This window comes from Macaca fascicularis, chromosome 2 (genome assembly GCF_037993035.2).
Source record: "Macaca fascicularis isolate 582-1 chromosome 2, T2T-MFA8v1.1".
NCBI lineage: Eukaryota > Metazoa > Chordata > Mammalia > Primates > Cercopithecidae > Macaca > Macaca fascicularis.
Window position 1 is genome coordinate 163,811,381 of NC_088376.1, and position 22,797 is coordinate 163,834,177.

A 22,797-nucleotide genomic window follows, 5' to 3' on the forward strand; every position below is an offset into this window, starting at 1 on the left:
TTTCTGACCCCTCTTGACATTTGTTTGTTCCCTCTCCCTTCTCTACCCACCCACCTCTTTCCCCAGCCCACAAAAGAAACACAGAGGGAATCGTCTGATAAAAAAGCTAGCAAAGGGTGTAGCATGAGAAGTCTCAGGTTCCTGTCCTGCCTCTGCTGTGTGACCTTGGGCCAGCCACTTTACTTCTGGGGTTCTCAGTTTCCTCCCTATACAATAAGGCACATTCAGTTGAATAAACATGGAGATAATTCAACCCAGCTCTTAAAACAAACAACATGATTCTGAAAATTCAAGAAAGAAAAATTTAGCAAACAGTTCCACTACCCTATTTTCCTTACCATATTATCCTACCTCCCTCACCATGCTAAGATAATGTCAACCATCTGGTGAGTGTTATTATTGTTATTTTAGTGCTGAAACTCTTCTTGGCCCATCCATGCATCCCACCCGGTAACCATAATGGAAATCCAAACACTCACCGTGAATTTCTCATAGAGCTCATAAGTCAGGAGGGGGTTGGGCAGCTCCCTAAAGTAGAGCTTGCAGAGCGAGCCCACACAGTGGATGTCCTGGAGGTACACTTCCCTTGTCAGATCTGGACATTGATCTGAGCCAAACTCTTGCCTGAAACAACACAGACGGAGACATAACAATCCCAGGGAGTGTATGTTCCATGTCAGCAGCTGCTTGGCTGCTTAGGGGTAAAAAGACCCTAAACTGCTGATCTGACTATATTTTTGACCTTAATTCAAAAAGATCTTCTACTGCAGGCCCGAGGAAGTCACAGGAAGACTTCCATTTCAGGTTTGGATCTTCCTTGCAAAATCTGCTGTGATGAGAAAGACACAATGCTCATTCACAAATGGATTTCCCATGGCATCATGTCTGCAGTCTTGGTTATGAACATTGGGGAAATAGCAACACAATTTGCCAAAAAGTCCTATTGAGATTTCAGTTTTTCCAAAATATTGTTCAAAATGAATTTCCCTTTCTTACAGGAGAGACCGAAACTAGGGTAGGTCAGGTTGTTGTCGCTCATCTCCATATATCCATATCAACGACCTTGTTTTATCTGGAGACTCAAACCCAAACTTTGAGAACTTTAATCAACCTTTTTTTTTTTTTTTTTTTTTTTTTTTTTGTGAGATGGAGTCTCGCTCTGTCACCCAGGCTGGAGTGTAGTGGCGCAATCTTGGCTCACTGCAGCCTCCGTCTCCCGGGTTCAAGTGATTCTCCTGCCTCAGCCTCTGAGTAGCTGGGACTACAGGCGCCCGCCACCACACCTGGTTAATCTTTTGTATTTTTAGTAGAGACGGGGTTTCACCATGTTAGCCAGGATGGTCTCGATCTCCTGACCTCATGATCCGACCGCCTCGGCCTCCCAAAGTGCTGGGATTACAGGCGTGAGCCACCATGCCCAGCCTAATCAACTATCTTTTTGGTGCTCAATAGAACCTTCTAGACTGCCTGATGGTGACTCCTACAGGACAGATGTCTTGGAACATCATCCAATTCCAGGCCTGAAAAACATTTAGAAAACATTTCCTAAAAGGTCACATGAATATACTGCCTCAAATAATATATATATTAATACTTATAAACTAAAATCTGTTTTAAAAATGACAAATTTGAGCTTTAATATAGAAGAGAAGTTAAGCTTTTTGAGAGTATTCACTTAGTCATCTAATGTGACAAAGTCAACAGTACTCTCAGAACCAGCATTTTTAAAACAGCTCACTGCCCATTCTCCTATTCTCTGGGCCTACCCCTTTAATGAAGGGTAGGGAAATCCCTGATGCTTTCAGAACCTGAAAGAAACTGAGTGGGGCTTTGAAAAGAGATCTATGAAATGCTATTTTTTTTTTTAGATGGAGTTTCATTGTTGTCGCTAAGGCTGGCACAATCTCAGCTCTCTGCAAACTCCACCTCCCAGGTTCAAGCGATACTCCTGCCTCAGCCTCCCAAGTAGCTGGGATTACAGGCGCCCGCCACCATGCCCAGCTAATTTTTGTATTTTTAGAAGAGATGGGGTTTCACCATGTTGGCCAGGCTAGTCTCGAACTCCTGACCTCAAGTGATCCACCTACCTTGGCCTCCCAAAGTGCTGGGATTATAGGCATGAGCCACTGCGCCCGGCCCATGCTATGTTTTAGAACAGAACTATGCCATGCTATGTTCTCTTGGCATAGCTCTCTTTTAAAAAGAGAATGTTTTTAAGAGAGCAGAACAAGAGCAATCTAGAGCTTATTCATTTATTTAGCCAAAGATTTCTCTTGTCAAGGATAAGGTCAGTGCTCAAATAAAAAATAATTCATTACTACCCAAGTGTCCTTCCAGGATGCAACCTACTATGCAGTATATTTCAAACCATTAAGAAGTATTTGCCATTGAATGGAGTACTAGTAAATTAGTGAAATTGTGTAAACACATAGATTCATTAAAATCTATGGCTGCAATAAACCAATTTTTTTTTAACAGCTACCACTTCTCTAGAAGAAAAAAAAGACGCTCTATTTCTTTGGTATAATTTAATTACAATCTAAATCTGGGGTGAAAGGGCAGAAACCAAACAGGAGAAAGAATATGAAAACTGAATTACCTGCACAACTTATTATATTAACCTTGTAACAATAATTTTTTTGTTTTAAAAGTCTACATTTATAACTAAAGAACATATAATAAATGTAGGTAATAATAAAATGTTATAATTAAAATAACATTAAATTATGTTCCTTTTGGTGTTAAGGAACAATATGCAAAATAAACAGATCTATTGTTTAAGTCATATACAATCATATATATATATACTCTACCTTCTATATACTCTCTATATAAATATAAAACACACACATACCTGTGTTTTGTATAAAATGTTTTGCCCTCTTTATTTAATGTGATAAAAATTTCTTCCAAATATTTAGGATAAATACATAAAATTGGAAATAGTTCACCCATCAGTAATTTTTTTATTTATTTTTATTTATTTTTTCACTCATCAGTAATTCTTAAAATCCTAGCATCAGTTAGAGACACGTACAATCATACAGGCTTCTGATTTCTCAACCAGATAAAACGTCAGATTTGAGGGTGCGCCAGCAGAAAAACTGACATGGATCTCAGGGTTCTGAACACTAAGTAACAGGAACCTAGTCTAACTGAGCTTTGGGCTGGCCAGCAAATGATAATAAATCAAGTTTTCCTTAACTTGTCATTTAAATCATTTGAGTTAAATCAAATTCACCTAAGAAGAATATATCTAGTTCAAGACAAAGAAACAGATTGAAAGCCTTAGGAGCTTCTGTTGGAAAGAATTATATCAGGCTGGAGGGTTTCCTGATTAGATTAAGAACAGTCAGGCATCTGAAAACCACTGCATCTGATCTTCAGTGCTGCCACACTTCCCTCAGTTCCTTTGGGTCTTTAATACTCTGGACATCGGCGGACAGAGGCATGGACACAGGAAGAATCATGGGAGAATTCTTTTAGGGCTATTCTTTTAGCTTACCTTAGCCGTTGTATGTTTGAGGTGACGCCTGAAAGCCGATAGATTCCATCCACGATGCCGTGAGTCTCTATAAATTCTGCACAGCTCTTCAAAACATATGGAACTATGTAAAGGAAAAGAAGAAAACAATTAAGTATTAGATGTAAATATGCCTGTCTTTTAAAGATATCCTTTTAAAAATCCAGGTATCTTCAAAGAGATATAAGTATGGAACTCATATGACTTACAAGTGGAAACGATTACTTGTAAGTGGTAGGTGATGTTCCTTTCGTATTAAAAAAAAAATCATAGGGTGTTGCTAAAGAATTGTTTTTTTGTTTTGCTTTTTTTTTTTTTGAGACTTGCTCTGTTGCCCAGGCTGGAGGCAGTGGCGCGATCTTGTCTCACTGCAACCTCCACCTCCTGGGTTCAAGCAATTCTCCTGCCTCAGGCTCTCAAGTAGCTGGGACTACAGGCACCCGCTACCAGGCCAAGCTAATTTTTGTATTTTTAGTAGAGAACTGGGTTTCGCCATGTTGACCAGGCTGGTCTCCAACACTTGATTTCAGGTGATCCACCCACCTTGGCCTCCCAAAGAGCTGGTATTATAGGTGTGAGGCACTACGCCTGGCCAAGAATTGTTTTTTTAAAATAATTTTTAAAAATATTCAAAAACTTAGATTTTGAGACCATTGGTAAGCTTGCACATCCCACAACTCTTCATTTCACTGGTTCTCCAAGTATGGTCTTCTGACCAGCAGCATCAGCATCTCCTAAGAAGTTGGAAGTGCAAATCTTCAGGCCCCACTCCCGACCTATTAACTCAGAGATTTTGGGGTGGGGCCCAGCAATCTGTGCCTTTTAAAAAACCCTCTGGGTGACTCTGATGCATGCAAAAATTAGAGAGCCACTGCTTTATTCTAAACATGAGGACATCAAGGCACAGGCAAATTTACTTAAGTCACTCATGATTACTTGTTGCTTAAAAAAAATAATTAATACATTGGAAAATGCTTACAACTCCATTCTTTTAGAAGAAGAAAATCTTCGACAAATTGAATATACATTGTAAATTCAGTTTGTATTTTAAAAATTCGAAGGAAAAAAGACTGGAAGAAAATCTGCCAGAATATTGAAGGTGATTTAAAGGTTAAAGTGTTTTTTGTTTGTTTGTTTGTTTCTTAAGGTGAGAACTGCCCCCCCCCCACCTCCACCCCCCGCCCGCCGTGGATCGAAACCAGTCATTGATTTAATGGACAACATAAAAGGGACTGACAGGGCTTCCTGAGTTCCTGCCTCTCCAGAGGTTCAGTGCCCTGGTAGAAGGGTCTGGCTGTGCTGTTCTCTCCTGGCGGCTGATTTTGAAAGAACCAGCCAACTCAGTGACCCAGAGGGGCAGATACAGGCCTTCTGGATGGTACAGAGAGAGCAGCAGATCACTTGCCACTTTGGTCCCTGGACAGATGCACCTGAGTTCCCCCATGTGAGAGTGCTGTGAATGGACGTTTGGGATAGAACAACCCCACCCACCAAACAACCCACTGAGGGTGCTGAGATCTTCATTGGCTTCTCGAGGCTACCACAGTGATGTGGGACCTCCATGAATTAACGCTTGGGCTACTACTGTGCTCACACTTCCAACACATACTCAATCCATTAATGCTGTAGATCAGACCAATGCCAATTCATTAATGCTTATTACATATACTCATGCCTACACACAATTTGAAGCTGGATTGGATCTTTATGCGGTTAGACACAAGGCATTCAGACTCAACATTCTACCTGAATTCCCTATTATGATGTGCTCTAAGCATTCCTTTCCCTTGTGACCTTCAAGTAACTGTAATTTTAAGTGCTCAATAAAGTTCACCATACTAATCTGCTGCCTCTCAAAGGTTGTGCATTCTCAAAGGCTGGAGTGTTCCCTTCCAGCACACATCCATGGTTTGCCCCTCAGGGAATGGACTTGGAATTGGAAATATTGAGGCCAGAGACCATAGAGGTGGAACCACTTCCTAGGAGTGAGCACAGCATGGGAGTAGGGTGTGGTGGGGGGGGTGCTGTGGGAGTGGGCGGGGTTCCAGAGCCTCTGCCTGTCTTCAGCCAGAAGAGCTATGATTTGATCTGTTTTATAAAATAGCCTTCTTCGTGACATTTTGTTTCCCATGCTCATGCAAATAGATAGATAAATAGAAACAGTTCCAATGATACTTAAAGTCTCTCTCTCTCTCTCTCTCTCTTTCTTTCTCTCCCTCTCTCTCTCTCAAAATCCCTATTGTGAACAATGATGGTGGATTCTTTCCCCACCACACCTCACTGTTTGGTAACCTGCCAGCATACAGTCTATGGTTGAGAGTGCAGATTTGGATACCAAACTGCTTTTGTACCCTTGGGCAAAATATACAAGAGTTCTGTTTCTTAGTTTCCACGTGTGTGAAAGGAGGATAATAGTGATATTAATCTTGTAGCTTAGGACTGAAATAATATTTACAAATATTTGGCACAGACCCTGGCATATAAGAAGCATTCCACAATGACCAATATTATTTCTACTTGCAACTTATCTATAATATAAATGTATAATCTGATTTTCTTGGTGAAAACAGAGCTTGCCTCTTCCCATCCAGTGGGCACTTGGGGTAGATGACCAACCTTGTACAGGTCAAAACTCATCTCTACTTCCCCCTCTTTTTTTTTTTTTTTTGAGACAGTTTCGCTCTTGTCACCCAGGCTGGAGTGCAATGGTGTGACCTCGGCTCACTGCAACCTCTGCCTCCCAGGTTCAAATGATTCTCCTGCCTCAGCCTCCCGAGTAGCTGGGATTACAGGTGCCTGCCACCACGCCCAGCTAATTTTTGTATTTTTCATAGAGGTAGGGTTTTACTATGTTGGCCAGGCTGGTCTTGAACTCCTGATCTCAGGTGATCCACCTGCCTCAGCCTCCCAAAGTGCTGGGATTACAGGCATGAGCCATCACGCCTGGCCTCATCTCTACTTCTTAGAATGGCTGTTGTGTCCTTCTTTAGCAAATTTTTTTATTTGGGAGTAATTTTGCTTCCATGAGATGTCTTCTCTGTGCACGTAGGTGTATCTTTGCAGCACAAAGGCAGTAGGATCTAACAGGGTATGGGTTGTGAGTTAGCAGTCTGGGAGCTGTGCTTGGCACTCAGGGTGTTCTGCATTTCAAGTCTGTACCACAGTGCATGGCTGCTGTGCTGTGCTGGGCACAAGTGGACTTAAGAACTCGGAACACTCACAAGGAGGAGGACTCAAGCACAAAAGCCTTGGACTCTAAGGACCTTGATAAAGAACACTCCACAAAAGGAGCAGTACAGGGTAACCAACCTGTTCCAGCCTGTTCTCAGATAGGGACCTCCCAGTACCGTAGCTCTCATCTGCAGCACTTCAGGCTCCATTTGTCTCAAAGGTGGGAAAACACATTCTGAGACAGAGCCTCTGCCATAAATTTATTCTGGCTTTGGTACAAAGGCCTTAGAACCTATTGTCCGTGGCTTTGCTTAAGTGGGAGGCAATGTTAAAACAACCCAGAAAGAGGTCGTGGTGCCACTCACTGTGGAGTGTTAGCTTTCTTGGATTTCTCATCTTGGGCTGAGTTGGAAGATGTAGGAATTCTCCATCACTGTTACTCAGTAATGGGAAAGGACTCAATCTCTGTGTCACCATCCAGCTCTAGACATTAGAGCAGCGGTTCTCAGGCTGTAGTCCCTGGATCAGGTCCTGCAGCCCAGCGTCCTCCAGATGATTCTGATGTACTCAAAAGTTGAAGAACTGCCGGGTGCGGTGGCTCATGCTTGTAATCCCAGCACTTTGAAAGGCCAAGGTGGGTGGATCACTTGAGGTCAGGAGTTCGAGACCAGCCTGACCAACATTGTGAAATCCCATCTCTACTAAAAATACAAAAATTTGCCAAGTATGGTGGGGGGCTCCTGTAATCCCAGCTACTCAGGAGGCTGAGGCAGGAGAATCACTTGAACCTGGAAGACAGAGGTTGCAATAAGCCAAGATTGCGCCATAGCACTCCAGCCTGGGCGACAAAACTAGACTCTGACTCTGTCTCAAAAAAAAAAAAAAAAGGAATGTTGAAGAACCACTAGTCTAGACCAGGGCTTCTCACATACCTTAATGTGCATACAATCACCTGGGGATTTCACTAATACGCATATTGCAATTCAGTAGGGAGGTAGGTGGTAGGAGTGTTGAGAATTTGCCTTTCTAACAAATTCCAGGTCATGCAGGTACTGCTAATCTGCAGCGCACACTCAGAATAGCAAGGGTCTGAAAATAGCCCTGGAGGGTAGTGTTGCAGTGGCTACTGTTTAGTCTCAAAGTCTCAGAATTCTTTAAACTATTGTCCCGGGGGTCCAATCAGATTGGGGACACTCTAGGATTCTGGACAGGGTAGAAGAAGCTTGATCAAAATAGCTGAGTAGTTACAGACAGAAAGCAAGCTTCTATTGTCGATTTAGGCATGGGAAGGGGTGACGCTGGAGGTCAGAGTCACAGAGCTCATTCTGTGGGATTCATCCTGGGCCCACAGAACTCTGAGTCTCCTGCTACAGAGGTACACATAGTTGCTGCTGATGACATAATATTATAGCTTCTTAGAATCGTTTCACCGATGGCCCTCTAACTCCCTTGTTTCATTTTGTTTTTCCTAGATCAGTTACCTTAAATGTTAAATTTTAATCTGAGCACAAAATACAACTTGAAGTGGTTTCTGAGGGAAAATAAAATCTTGCCTTTGGTTTATGCTTTACAGTTTATAAAACATTATAAAGTCCTTTGTTTTATTTATTTACAAGTAACATATTTTACACTTATAAGTAACATGTTTTCCTCAAGTCCTAACCTCTCGAAGGGTTTACTGCAGAAAAGGCCAGAAGTCAAACATTTCTCAGAGTTACCCCCAGAAGTCACAACACTGCTAAGCTGTCTCAGCTCCCCGTGTGCCTGGGACCTGATCAGACCTGGAGACAGAGATGGAAGGAAGCACAGTTGTATTTGGTCATTTACGTGGTTGTGGTGGCCACATTCTTTCATAGTGCAAATGGCATTTGTATTTTAGGGAAACAGGCACTCCCCTATCTCCATTCTGGAATTTGGTAAGGTCTTGATGTGGTCAGATTTCGTCCCTTCTCTGAGTCCTGCAATCCTGACCTTCAAAGTAAAGTCTCATGGTGTGTACACATAACAGAATATACTCGGCAACAAGGAGTATACGATAAAGCCTATGAGTACAGCTCAAAGACAGTCGGCTGGGTATAGAAGCCAGATTATGGAAGACTACACAGGGTAGGACTCCATTGATGTAAAACTCTAGAAAATGCAAACTAACTTCTAGGAAGAGAAAGCAGGGCAGAGGCGGGAGTGAGGAATGACAAAGGAGCCCGAGGAAACTTTTGGGCATGATGGATATGTTCATCATCTTGTTTGAGGTAATAAAAAGAACCAAGAGCTGCTGGTGGGCAAAGAATTATGATACTTGAGGGAAGAGGGTAAGATAATGAGAGAGACAAGACACTGCACAGGAAGAAATCCTGTGAGCATTTGTTGCGATGCACATGGGAGAGAGGGGGGAGTTTTAAACAGTTTTGCTGTGCTGTGAGTGGGCCCCTCTTCCGCATTTTCCCAAGAGATGCAGTAAAGATTTACATTACTTCCTCATTTCTCTGGGTTCTGAGCACAGAACTTCCTGGGCGTTTCCCCCGCAGAATCCAAGGGCTCTCTCTGCCAGCCTCTGTTCTTTGTTCCCGTCCCATCCTTTCCCCATCCCTGTTCCACTCTTCTGTCCCATGCTCCTCCCTGGCCTCTGCGAGGCTCTCCCTGCCTGGAGGTCACTGCCCACCCCAATTGTCCCTCTGAGTCTCCTTCCTCCGCCCTGTTTTATTTCTACTCTCTTCCTCCTGGCCTAATGTGGAATTAAAGAAATATTGAAAAGTTGTGGTATTTATTTAATGAAGCATAATGTGTTCTGTTCTTAAAAAAAAAAAAATTAACCAATTTCTAATTTTCTAAGAAAAAAGATTTAAAAATATGTTGAGGCTTTGGCTTGTCCTCCTTGGAGAAAAGTTTCCTTTTAAATCTTTTATTTTTTATTTTTAAACCTGAGATATAGGCCAATTGCAGTGGCTCATGCCGCCTATAATCCCAGCACTTTGGGAGGCTGAGGTAGGTGGATCACCTGAGGTCAGGAGTTCAAGACCAGCTTACCCAATACAGTGAAACCTCGTCTCTACTAAAACTACAAAAACTAGCCAGGTGTGGTGGTGCATGCCTGTAATCCCGGCTACTCAGGAGGCTGAGGCAGGAGAATCGCTTGAACCTGGGAATCAGAGGTTGTAGTGAGCTGAGATCACACCATTGCACTCTATCCTGGGCATCAGAGTGAGTGAGACGCTGTCTCAAAAAAATAAAATTAAAAAAAAAAAAAAACAGTTGACCAGGCACGGTGGCTCATGCCTGTAATCCCAGCACTTTGGGAGGCCAAGGCGGGTAGATCACCTGAGATGGTGAGTTCGAGACCAGCCTGATCAATATGGAGAAACCCCGTCTCTACTAAAAATAAAAAACTAGCCAGGCCTGGTGGCACATGCCTGTAATCCCAGCCACTTGGGAGGCTGAGGCAGAAGAATCGCTTGAACCTGAGAGGTGGAGGTTGCACTGAGCCGAAATCGTGCCGTTACACTCTAGCCTGGGCAACAAGAGTGAAACTCTGTCTCAAAAAAAAAAAGAAAAAGTTAAAAACAAAAAACCTGAAATATAATTGAAATACCATAGAATTCACCCTTTAAAGTGTACGACTAAGTGATTTTTAGTATATTCACAAGTTAAGCAACCATCACATTAATTCCAGAATATTTTCATCTCTCAAGAAAGCAACCCATATCTATTAGTAGTTACTGCCCATTTTCCCCTCTCCCAGCTCCAGCAGCCACTAATCAACTTTCTATTTTCTATGGGTTTGCCCATTCTGGACATTTCCTATAAATTAGATGTTAAAATATGTGGCCTTTGTGATGGACTTCCTTCATTTAGCATAGTGTTTTCAAGGTCTGTCCATGTTGTAGCATGTGTCAGTATTTCATTCATCTTTATGGCTGAATAAAATTCCAAATAAAGCCTTCGTTTTGTTTATTCATTCACCAGTTGACAGAAATTTGAGTTATTTCCGCTTTTTGCTATTAGGAATATTGTTGCTATGAACTTTTATGTCCAAGTTTTTGTATGGATATATGTTTTCAATTCTCCTGGATATATATCCAGGGGTGAAATGGCTGGGTCATACGGTGACTCTACATTGAACTTTTGAGGCACTGCCAAACTGTTTTCCACAATAGTCGTGCCATTTTACATTCCTTCCAGCAATGGATGAGGGTTCCAATTTTCCATATCCTTGTCAATACTTGTTATTGTCTATCTTTTTTATTGTAGTCATCCTAGTAGTTGCGAAGTGGTATTCATTGCAGTTTGGTTTGCATTTCCCTGAAAACTAACAATGTAGAACATCTTTTCTTGTGCTTACTGGCCATTTGTACATCTCTTTTGAAGAAATGTCTATTTGGATAATTTGTCCATTTTTAGTTGGGTGGTCTTTGCTGGGTTATAAGATTTCTTTATGTATTCTGAATACTAGACTCTTATTAGACCTATGATTGGCAAACATTTTCTCCTATGCTGTGGGTGGTCTTTTCACTGTCTTGATGGTGTTCTTTGAAGCACAGAAGTTTTACATTTCAGTGAAGTCCAATTTATCTATTTTTTTCTTTTGTTGCTTGTGCTTTTTATATCAGGAGAAAAGCTTCTTATTTCTGATTTATATTGTCCATATCCTTCATTATTGGTTACTGGAATAATGGTTCATCATTATTCACATACATAAAGAGTGATGCTATAAGTAATGCAACTGTTTCTTATTGTTATAGATGAGAACATATAAATCCAAAGGAGCACTACCCTTTGAGAAACTAGAGCATTATCTGGCTCAGAACATTTTTGAAACCATCCTTTGGGAACTGTTAGTTAGAAACTGTATACATTTAACTCAAATATAACCTCCTTCCAGGAGAAAAAGAGGAAAAAAAGAGTGAGAAGTGTTTATACTGTACTTCTCATTTTCCCTACAGGATTCAAAGCGATTGTTTTATTATTATTTCACTTTCGAATTCATTTTGGGGAGAATGGGCTTTAGTTCTGTTTTCTCTTTAGTTCCTACAGACAGGGAATATATTTTATCTTTTAAAAACCGAGATTTGATTTAGAAGGAGGCCTAGGAGGTTTTCCACAATCTGGCCACACTCCCCGCTGCCAGTCTCATTGCTAATTGCGGAGCTCTCCCAACCTCTCAGCCCCACACAGGAATGCCATGTTCCAGTCACGCTGGACAGCCTGCCACTTCCTGAATATGCTCTGCACCTTCACACCTTCCCGGCTTTGCACCCGATGTTCCCTCGTCCGAGCCCATTGCCTCTTCTCCACTGAGAAACTCCTGCTTATCTTTTGGGATTCAGCTCTACCCCCAACTTCTCTATAAGGCCTTCCTCAGGCAGAACGAGGTTCTCCTTCCTCCGTGTTCGCATCTCTCCTGTGCCTCCTCCCTTTGTGGCACTTTCTAGAATTATCTAAATTCAATTCCACTGCAAATTAAAACTGCACTGATATATCATTTTTCACTTCTCAGATTGGCAAAGGTACCTAAGTTTGTTAACACACAGTGTTGGCAAGGCTATGGGAAAACAAGTACTCTCATGCGTTGCAACTGGTAGGGGACATTGATACAACCTCTGGAGGGCAATTTGACAATATCCGTTAAAACTATAAGTACACATACCCTTTGACCCAGTCGTTCTTCTTCTAGAAATGTATCCCACAGATATTCTTGTACACGTGATATGTAAGACATGTGCAAGGCTATTCATTACAGCAGTTTTCATAATTGCACAAGATTGTCATCAATAGCAGGTAGTAACACAAATAATGGAAGATTCACATAGTGGAATACTATGTGGTCACTAAAAAGAATGAGAAAACTTTTATGTACAGACATAGAGTGGTCTCTCAGATATATTGTTAGGCAAAAAGAACAACATATATTGTTAGCAGACCAGAATAATGGTATGATAGCATCTGGTTGTTTTTTCTCTTTTTTTTTTGTTTTTGAGACAGAGTCTTGTTCTGTCACCCAGGCTGGAGTGCAGTGGCACAATCTCAGCTCACTGCAACCTCTGCCTCCTGGGTTCAAGTGATTCTCCTGCCTTAGCCTCCTGAGTAGCTGGGATTACAGGTGCGTGCCACTACACCTGGCTAATTTTTGTATTTTTAGTAGAGACTGGGTTTCACCATGTTGGCCAGTCTGGTCTTGAATTCCTGACCTCAGGTGATCTACCTGCCTCGGCCTCCCAAGGTGCTGGGATTATAGGCATGAGTCACCGTGCCTGGCCATGATTGTTTTTTTTCTTTTCCTTTTTGTGAAGAGAGAATGAAAGATTAAATATACACATCTATTTATACATGCATTCAATATCTACGGAAGGATACATAAGAGAGCAATAATTTTAGTTGTCTACAGGAAAAGAAACTGGAAGCTGGGGCTAGGCCTCTGGTAGGAGAGAGACTTCTCACTGTATATTCTTTTGTACTTTTGAATTTTGAACTAGAAGAATATATTACCTTTTCTGAAAAAATTTGTCAGAATAAATTTAATCCTGCAAATATTTACTGCAAGCCTACTCTGTCTAGCACTAGGTGTGAGGTGCTTGTTTCTAATTCATCTCCATTACTAAGTTGTGAGATCCTTGGTGACAATGAGGACAGTCCCATGTCTTACTCATCCAGAATAGCCTTGAAAACAGAAGCACTCACTATTCACAATAGCAAAGACTTGGAACCAACCCAAATGTCCATCAATGATAGACTGGATTAAGAAAATGTGGCACATATACACCATGGAATACTATGCAGCCATAAAAAAAGGATGAGTTAATGTCCTTTGTAGGGACATGGATGAAGTTGGAAACCATCATTCTGAGCAAACCATCGCGAGGCCGGAAAACCAAACACTGCATGTTCTCACTCATAGGTGGGAATTTAACAATGAGAACACTTGGACACAGGGTGGGGAACATCACACACCCGGACCTGTTGTGGGATGGGGGGAGCGGGGAGAGATAGCATTAGAGATATACCTAATGCAAATGATGAGTTAATGGATGCATCCCACCAACACGGCACATGTATACCTATGTAACAAACCTGCAAGTTGTGCACATGTACCCTAGAACTTAAAGTCTTAAAGTATAATTAAAAAAAAGAAAAAAAAAAAAGAAAGAAAACAGATGCACTCAGAATGTTTTCCTGAACAGGAGCTTGGTCATTTTTCTCCAGATGGATTTTCTGTGCTCCTTTGCTATCTGGGTTCCTCAAAGAAAATAATTACTATGTATCAGGCATGGCTTTAGGTGGGTTTTTATTTGTTGTTTTTTGTTGTTGTTGTTCTTTTTTTTTGAGATGGAGTCTCACTCAGTCGCCCAGGCTGGAGTGCAGTAGCGCGATCTCGGCTCACTGCAAGCTCCGCCTCCCGGGTTCACGCCATTCTCCTGCCTCAGCCTCCGGAGTAGCTGGGACTACAGGCGCCCGCCACCTCACCCGGCTAATTTTTTTTTTTTTTTTGTATTTTTAGTAGAGACGGGGTTTCACCGTGTTAACCAGGATGGTCTCAATCTCCTGACCTCGTGATCCGCCCGCCTGGGCCTCTCAGAGTGCTGGGATTACAGGCGTGAGCCACGGCGCCCGGCCTGTTTGTTTGTTTTATAGCATTCTCCATTCTATAACTGTAGCCAACCCATGAAACAGACAAAATGATCTCCATTTTGAAAATAGGAAAGTTGAATCTCAGAGGGAATAGATAAATTGCCCAATGGCCTGCAGCTAGGAAGTGCCAGAGTTGGGATCCAAACCCAGGTTTGTGCGCTGCCGAAGTGCATGCTTTTTCTGTGATACCACAAGTGACGAGGAATAGAAAAAGCCCTAAGCTACACCTACCATGGTTCAAACACTCCCCAACAGGAAGGCAGGTCCTATGAGTTGGTGGCAACTTTGGAGGTGTGATTTGAGTAGAGTGGGTTGGCTCCTTGCTGTTGACTGCCAAAATGCCTAAATCCTACCTCTGCAGGGCTGATCTTTAAGTATTCAACAGCTCATGGTTTGTATCTAATTTTAAGTTCCTTTTGAAAAAAATAGCAAAACAGTTGATAAATTAAAATTATATATAAATATAGAGTACAGAATGTCTCTTTAAAACTACCTCTCCCCCAGTATATTAAATAACAAAAAATAACACACACTGGCAGGTGGATCACCTGAGGTCAGAAGTTCAAGACCAGCCTGACCAACATGGTGAAACTCCGTCTCTGCTAAAAAATGCAAAAAAAAAAAAAAAATAGCCCAGCATGGTGGCGGGTGCCTATAATCCCAGCTACTTGGGAGGCTGAAGCAGGAGAATCGCTTGAACCTAGGAGGTGGAGGTTGCAGTGAGCTGAGATTGCACCATTGCACTCTAACCTGGGCAACAAGGGCGAAACTCTGTCTCTCACACACATACACACACAAACCACACACACACACATACACACACACTGAGATGTTAATGGTAGTTACTGCTAAGTGGTAGAAAATAAATGATTTTTGCTTTTCTCTATTTTTAATTTTGCTTTTCTAAATTTTCCGTGAAGGGGATATAGTAAAAGTATTTTTTTTTTAAAGAAAGAAATGGGATTTTGAAAAACAAGTTTCATTTAGGAAGATGGAGGGGCTTCTGAAATCAGTGACCCAAGTTCTAAATGTTTGCTGAAGTCCTTTCTGGTGACCCTGTTGAGGTTATTACCCCTTGTGAAGCAGAAGTATTTGCCCAATCTGCTGGCCCGGGATGGCTGAGGACTAGCTCTGCTATCCTGCTGAGCAAGGCAGCGTGGAGCCCGGTTCACCGGCTGCAGGTCCCTGCCCTCCTCATTTTTAGGCTCTCAGATGTCAAGCCAAACTAGCACTTTCCTGCAGAGGTGTCCAGGTCCTCCTCTGGTCCACTCTGTGACTTATCCCTGCTGGGACCCTCAGGTCTCTGCTGCCAATGCTGTCTCTTTCCCAATGACAGTGATTCTCCTTCTACCAAAGCAGATGCACTGAGGGCCCATCTAGAGGAACAAAAGGTAATAAGATCTTTGCCCTCAAGAAGCCAAGAAGGGAATGGGTAATTATTGTGAACCTAGTATGTGCTGGTCCCAGAGCTATACACTTCTTATCCATTATTTGTACCCAGTGCAATCCTCACAGTCACCTTATGAGGGAGGTATTTATCTCTGTTTTGTAAATGAAGAAACTGAAGCTCAAAGGTATTAAGTAACTTGGCCAGTATGAAAATATCAAACAAAATATGCTAAGGAACCTAGACAGGCACAAAAAATGTAAAGAAAGTTCTTTTAAAAAGATTACAGCTGGTGGGGAAGTCAGGCAGAGCTTTTAGATGTTGAACAAGAACAGGAAGTTGTGTGCATTTATAGAGAGCCAGCTGTCTGAGAGGGACCACGTTGGGGAGTGCTGAGACAGGACCCTCACGCTCAGGGGCTCACAATGTTGTGAGCTAAGTGGATAAAGGACAAGTCAAGGTGCTGCAATAAGAATTCTGACACTGGTGCAGAGGGATGATTTGAAAGGATGTGAGATGCTATCATATGATGTAATTGACGTGATGCAATATACATTACAATACATGCAGAACGCTCATGTAAGTGCCTAGCATAGAGTAAGCACTTAGTAAATGTCATACACATTCTTTTGGGACAGGAAACAGAGAGCAGTATAAACAAGGTGAAAGGCAAGAAATAATGTGGTGAATTCCAGGAATGCTGACTAGACCAGTCCGGTGGAAGAGAAACATTAGGGAACTTGGGGGCATTTTCACTGACTGCCTGGGAAGATTGCATTCTATCTTGATCTCCACTTCCAGACAAATCTTTCTAAAACACTACCTTGATGATAAAGCTCCCCTACACCAAAACAATCAATAGCTCCCCATTGCCTGTAGAATAATGTCCAATACAGGCAGCTTTGGGACTAGACCTTCAGCTTCCTCATCAGGGCCAACCCTGAAGTTCTTCCCTTCAAATAAATAGGCCTTTGTGTGTGGGGGGGAGGGGCGGGGGGAATAGGGATGGGAGGTAATCTAGAAGAAAAGACTTGCCACAAAAAGAAAAAAATAAGGAGTCCCTTTAGGGTCAGAAGGGACAACCTCTCATGGTTTGTCAATGAAAGGGGAAGTGAGAGGACTCACTCTTTTCTAGCTGTTGCCTGAAATTTCTTTAGGAAAGGTAAGAGCCTATCTGACTCACGCGTAAAAGGCTGGTTGAGAGTGGTGAATGTGTCTGGGTCCACAGGTCATTAGTGGCAAAAGAGCCAGTGGGGAGAGCTTAGGAGGGACTCCCACAGGGTGCCTCTGGGTGTGTGTGTTTGGGGTGGGAGTGATTGTGGCTGAGGAAGGGTAGAGAAAAAGGTTCAAATGCTATAACATAGAAAACAAACCTGCAAGGAGTCCCCATATGACCTTGGTCTTAAGAGCTGGCCCTGCTCATCTGTACACAGAAACTGTACAGAAGGGTTTTGTCCCATTGATGAAGCTGCTGGGCTTTGTGTAATTGACAAAGACTTATGTGGTTCATCCTTTCTGCTGTCTGTCTGTGGAGAAAGCTTTGTTATTAGCAGGTTTGTAGGGGCAGACATCACTCACTCCATGGGGCTGCTGATGGAAGACAGAAAGATCTCAGTCAACCCCTAGCACATTCCTAGGCAACAACAACTCATTTAAAATCATTTCAATCCTCAGTGTAACTGCATAAAGCGCACATCAGTGGAATCACTTGATCAGGGTTTCATTTACTGGATGAGCAGCTTTCTTGCCACCTGCTCCTTGGGATACCACTGGTGGAGGCTCTTAAGTGCTAATGGATACAGAGAATGGCCTCATGTGCCTGAGAGTGAGCCCCAGGGGAGAAGGTCGTGAACTGAGCAGATTAATGGGAGAGAAGCAAACTTGTTTCTTGAACTGTATGCTTCACTAACACTGATCATCTTAAGAATGAGGACAATGTAAATTTTTTTCTACTCTGAGTGTGTCCAGGCCACCTCTTTTTTTTTTTTTTTTTTTTCTTGCATACCTCATGGGTGGTTATGGGGATGAATTCACCATCATTATTTCATTTAATTCTTAAAACTCTGAGATGTAGGCATTACTCCTCCTATTTTCAGATGGCAAGCTAAGATTCTGTGTGGTTAGACAACTTGTCCAAGCTCAAACAGCTAGTGGCAAACTGGGGTGCAGTCATAAGTCTGTTTGAATCCAAAATTCATGCACTTTCCAGTACATTTTATAAGCATAACCTCCACACTAGGGAAACCAAGAATGGGCAAGACCAGAAAGCAGCAGAAGGTAGAGACTGACTTCACAACTAAGCACAACTTGATGAGAGAGAAGGACTTAGACAATGAATTAAGAAACATGGATTCTTGCCCTAATCTACATGTATGAGATTCTTGACCTTTGAGGAGACTAATTTTCCTCTTCTTTGAATTCCCCTAGGTATCTTGCAGGCAGTAGGTGCTACGGTATCCATCAGTTACAGCAACATGAACCAGTTGTATGTCCTCCAGCAAATCAGCCACTGCCAGCCTCAGACTTTCATCTGTGCTAGAAGCAAGTTCTGGATCCAAATGATTTCTGGATCTTTATGTTTCTTCCAGGTCTAACCTCCTTCCAGGATCTGTCAGCTTCTTGGATGACACTGGGAGGAGAGGCTGGGCTGGAAATTAAGAAGGCAGATTCGATTTCTATCTGCCGATGTTCAGGTCCTGACTCCTACCAGCTCTGGTTCACAGCTAGGTCTTTCAGGACAAAACATTAGGGTAATTTTTTATTTGTTTTGTTTTTGTTTCTCATTTGTACTGTTAATGGTTCCCCAGCTTACTCCACCCATATAAACGGAAATTTCTGTTAAATAAAACATAAACTGCAATCTCAGGAGGTTTATACATATCTTCTTTGGTATGGCTAGACTCCCGTTAACCCCAAGGCTATTTTTATTTTTATGGAGGCTGGAATCCTCCAGGGACTTAGCTCTAAAAGACGCCTAGTTCATCCGAAGGTCCTCTCCGCACTGATATGACCATGTCCTAAGAGTGAGAAATCCCTTCCTTTGCTTATTGTACCCTCTGGTTTCCCAGGCTGTAGAGCTTCCTAATGGTTTCCAGACCTACAGCACTATGGGTGCTTTTCATTTTTGTATTTTTCTAAAATCAATTTTACTGATGGGAGATGGGGAGCATTTATGAAAAATGACTTCATCTTGGGCCAGCTACGACTATGTGAAGAACAGCCAGGTAATGCTTATCAGTTCCTCGCTCTGCCCCAGCCCCCACCCCAGCATCCTTTCATTTCCTGCCCAATATTCCCGAGCCACAGGCAGCCATTGTTTCCAGAACCGCTTTGCTTGGAAGCCTTGGTACCGAGGCCTCTCAGCGCTTCCTGTTGTTACCAGGCCTCTCTTTCCTGCTGAAAACAACAGCACTTCCCTGCAGTTTGTAACCCTTTTCAGGCAATTCATTTCTTCCATGGGCTTGTTCAGTGCTTGCAAATACTGAGTGCTCATTGCATTTATTTTAGTTAACATTTTTCCTATTCTACAAGTAGTGCAAGTTAAAAATAAAGATGAGCAAAAGAAAAAAAAAATCACCAAATCTCTTCCCCTTCTATTAGCACTGAAATCTCTTTGGTGTTCATGCTTTAAGATTATGCATCTATGTACAGAAAATTTACCACAAGACTCAGGGCTTGAATAGATGACCATTCTCAATAGTGGAAATGGAAGCAGGGAAGCCTGCCCAGAATCCTTTCTCCTGGAGGTTCTCATATTTCTGAGCAAAAGGGCCTCCCAGGAGCTTAACAAGAGTGCAAACTCCAGGAGATTCCCCTGCAAATTCTCAGGACTACACTTGGAGAAACCCTGAGAGAGATCTTCTTTAAATAGTTTGTTAAATTTGGGAGAGGCTCATGGGGCAATTGAAGAGGGTAGGGAGGAGGGAGAGCCCACTGTTATCAGGACTCCAGGAGTCTCTTCAATCCAGCTGCCTGCCAGCTGCTCCAATGAGCTTTTGAAAACACAGATCTAGTTGTTTGTCTACAGCAAGGAATGCTAAGTTCTTCGTGACCCCTTCCCCAACACCACCCTCTCTAATCACGTAAACTCCCCACAGTTTTCTTCAGAACACCCCTTCTGCCTTTGCATTCTCTGTCCAGGATGGAAATTGTCCCCAGGATATGCTTCTCTCCTGTGTTCTTCAGAACCCAGCCCAGAGAAGTCCTCCCTAGGGCTTTTACTGTAACCTCAAATAGAATAACTCACCAAAAATGGGACACCAAGCTCCGCTGCAGTGTCTAGGTCTCTGGACACTAGTTTATGGTGCAAATCAAGATATTTGAATTTCTATGAGCTTCTGTTTTGCCCCAGGGAATATACTTGAGGGATAAGATGTAAAGTATTTTGGAGACTCACGTTGGCCTCTTCCTCAATTTTCTCTCTATATCTCTGACAGATCCCAACAAAAAGATATGCTTTCTGCAGAGAGACTATACTTTTACCTTTATAGATAATATATTATTCCTTATATAAAATCAGACAAAAAATAGTAGCAATTTGTGGTTTGCTAAAACAGCAAGGGGTGATGATATTGAAGCTTTTATCCTGAAGTTTTACAGCTCAAAAATTGCTTAGTATTCTCTGAAATGCCTCCTATGAGGAACCAGCATTCATTTCAGAGGCCAGATATTATCCAAACCTGCTCACTCCTCTTCTCACTAACAGTTGTTATACCTCTGCTCTCAGCACTGTCTTTAGAAGTAATTTGCACCAGATATACAGTCAGCCACCCATATTTGTGGGTTCTGCATCCTTGGATTCAGCCAACTGAGGATTGAAAATATTCAGGAAAAAAAATGGATGGCTGTGTGTGTACTGAACACATACAGGTTTTTTCTCTTGTCATTATTCCCCAAACAATACAGTGTAACAACTATTTACACAGCATTTACATTGTATTAGATGTAAGTAATCTAGAGATGATTTAAAGTATACGAGAGGATGTGCATAGATTACATGCTAATACTACACCATTTTATATCAAGGTCTCGACAATCCATAGATTTGGTATCCATGGGGGTCCTGGAACCAATTCCCCTTGAGTACCAGGAGACAACTCTTTTTAGGATTAAGGCTTAATGATGAAGATGATACAAAAGATTACTGTCAAATACGTGGGCACCTCCTTATAGGGGGAGGAAGTCATAAATCATATATAAAGCAGTGGTCCCCAACCTTATTGGCACCAGGGACCGGTTTCGTGGAAGACAGTTTTTCCATGGACCAGGGTCAGGGGGATGGTTTCACGATGATTCAAGCACATTACCTTTATTGTGTACTTTATTTCTATTATTATTACATTGTAATCTGTAATCTAAATACATGTATATGCTATTACATGTAATACATGCAGTGACAGATCATCAGGCATTACATTCTCACAAGGAGCCTGCAACCTAGATCCCTTGCCTGTGCAGTTCACAACTGTGTTCAGGCTCCTACGAAAATCTAATGCCACTGATCTGACAGCAGAGCTCAGCTTTGCTGGCTTGCCTGCCAGTTACCTCAGGCTGTGTAGTCCAGTTCCTAACAGGTCATGGACAGGTGTTGGTTTGTAACCCAGGGGACCCCTAATGTAAAGGACACATATAACTAGCAAAGAGAATGCCAGTTTATCATGCAGACACTCTTATTTCTAGAATTAGAGAATCTGAGTTATCAAACAAATCTCTTTTGCTTTTAATTTCTAACTTTTTCTCTCCTCACCCTTTAAGAGCTTCAGAATTAGAATTTTCAGTTGTTTGCTACTGAAAATGTCAGTGGTCAGATCTGATTCAAGGGTAGCCCAGGGATGATGAGCTTTCACAAGGTAAAGCTCATATTCTGATCCCTTTTCTTGGGTACACAGAAGGTAACAGAGCTATATCCAGGGCACTCTGGGCACCCAAGGGCAACAGCCTGTCCTGGGAGCAACAGCCAGGAAGAGGTTACAAATGGAGACTGAATCTCTACTCGAGCTTGTACCCAAGGAGGCCACTGTAAAGCTTCCATGAAGACACTGGTGTTGTAAAAGCTCTGTCAGGATCATTTAGAGACAGAAAGACCCTCTGGGAAGTGATCCAGGCATGGGGTGACCCATCTCCTGGTCACCTCCTCTGGGAAGCCTTCCCTGATTTCCAAGAGTAGGGAATACTTGACACAGTCTTAAATCAATGGGTTCGCTTTTAATACTTAATTGAGTTGTTTTGTTTTGTTTTAAAACATCTGCCTTCCCTCTATTCTGTAAACTATATGCAGAGCTATGCCTGTCTTACTCAACGTCCAAGACACTGTCCTTGGCCTAAGTTTACAGTCCAGTAATTTCCCTGTGCCTTGAGCAGTGCCAGGAACAAGGCAGAGCACACACATGGAGGAATGAGTGGAAGAAAAGGTTGGGCCCAGGTGCATGGGCATCAGCTGGACACCACGTAGGATGTGACGGATGACACCATCTTAGTGAGAGCACAGTGAGCCTTTGAAGGGATGACAAAGTGTACCCTAGTCTCTAGTGCTTCTTAATCTCTTCCCAGATCTATATTTATTTTCTCCTTCTCAGAGACACCATCCCCACGCCCGAGTATCCACTCCATATTCCATCCCTGCTCTCCACTTTTTGGTCAACCAGAATCCTGGAATGTCAGAGTTGGAAGAGACCGTAGGATCATCGTATTGACCCTGCCTGATTCAGCACCAGGAAATTAAGAACCCAGGAAGTTTAGGGACGTATCCAAGGTCACCCAGCTTGACAGCAGCAAAGCCCTAGAGTTGGAAAGAGACTGAGACGAGGGGACCAGAGCGATTTGAAAGGTGATTAAGATTTCCTTTTCTCTCTGATTTTCAGGATTAGGGCTTAAGTACCTGGGCTTCTTTCTACCCCAGACTAACTAGCACTTTGGTGTCAGAAGTAATTTAGAGTATTTAAGCTTAGACACACCCTTAGCAGTCAGCTAAATTAATTATGTTTATTGGATTCCCACAAGTAAAACACTGCGCTAGACTTTTGGGATTCAAAGTAGTAGCTTATTCTTATAAGACACTGCCCATAACCTCAGTTTACAGTCTAGTTAGTTCAATTAC

The 22,797-nt window shown here is 42.4% G+C and overlaps 1 protein-coding gene across 3 annotated transcripts in view; it reads right to left on the minus strand.

Annotated features, from left to right (window-relative positions):
• The window catches only part of ARHGAP31 (Rho GTPase activating protein 31), a 122,715-nt gene that overhangs the window by 47,541 nt on the left and 52,377 nt on the right, over positions 1 to 22,797 (minus strand). For 2 of the 3 annotated variants that reach the window (XM_005548071.5, XM_005548070.5), the window contains exons 2-3: positions 3,506 to 3,608; positions 480 to 624 (exon numbers count right to left, since the gene is read on the minus strand). In XM_005548071.5, coding sequence (XP_005548128.3) covers positions 480 to 624; positions 3,506 to 3,608 — 248 coding nt within the window. The remainder of the gene's footprint in view (positions 1 to 479; positions 625 to 3,505; positions 3,609 to 22,797) is intronic. The other variant, XM_074033391.1, reaches the window with a different exon arrangement.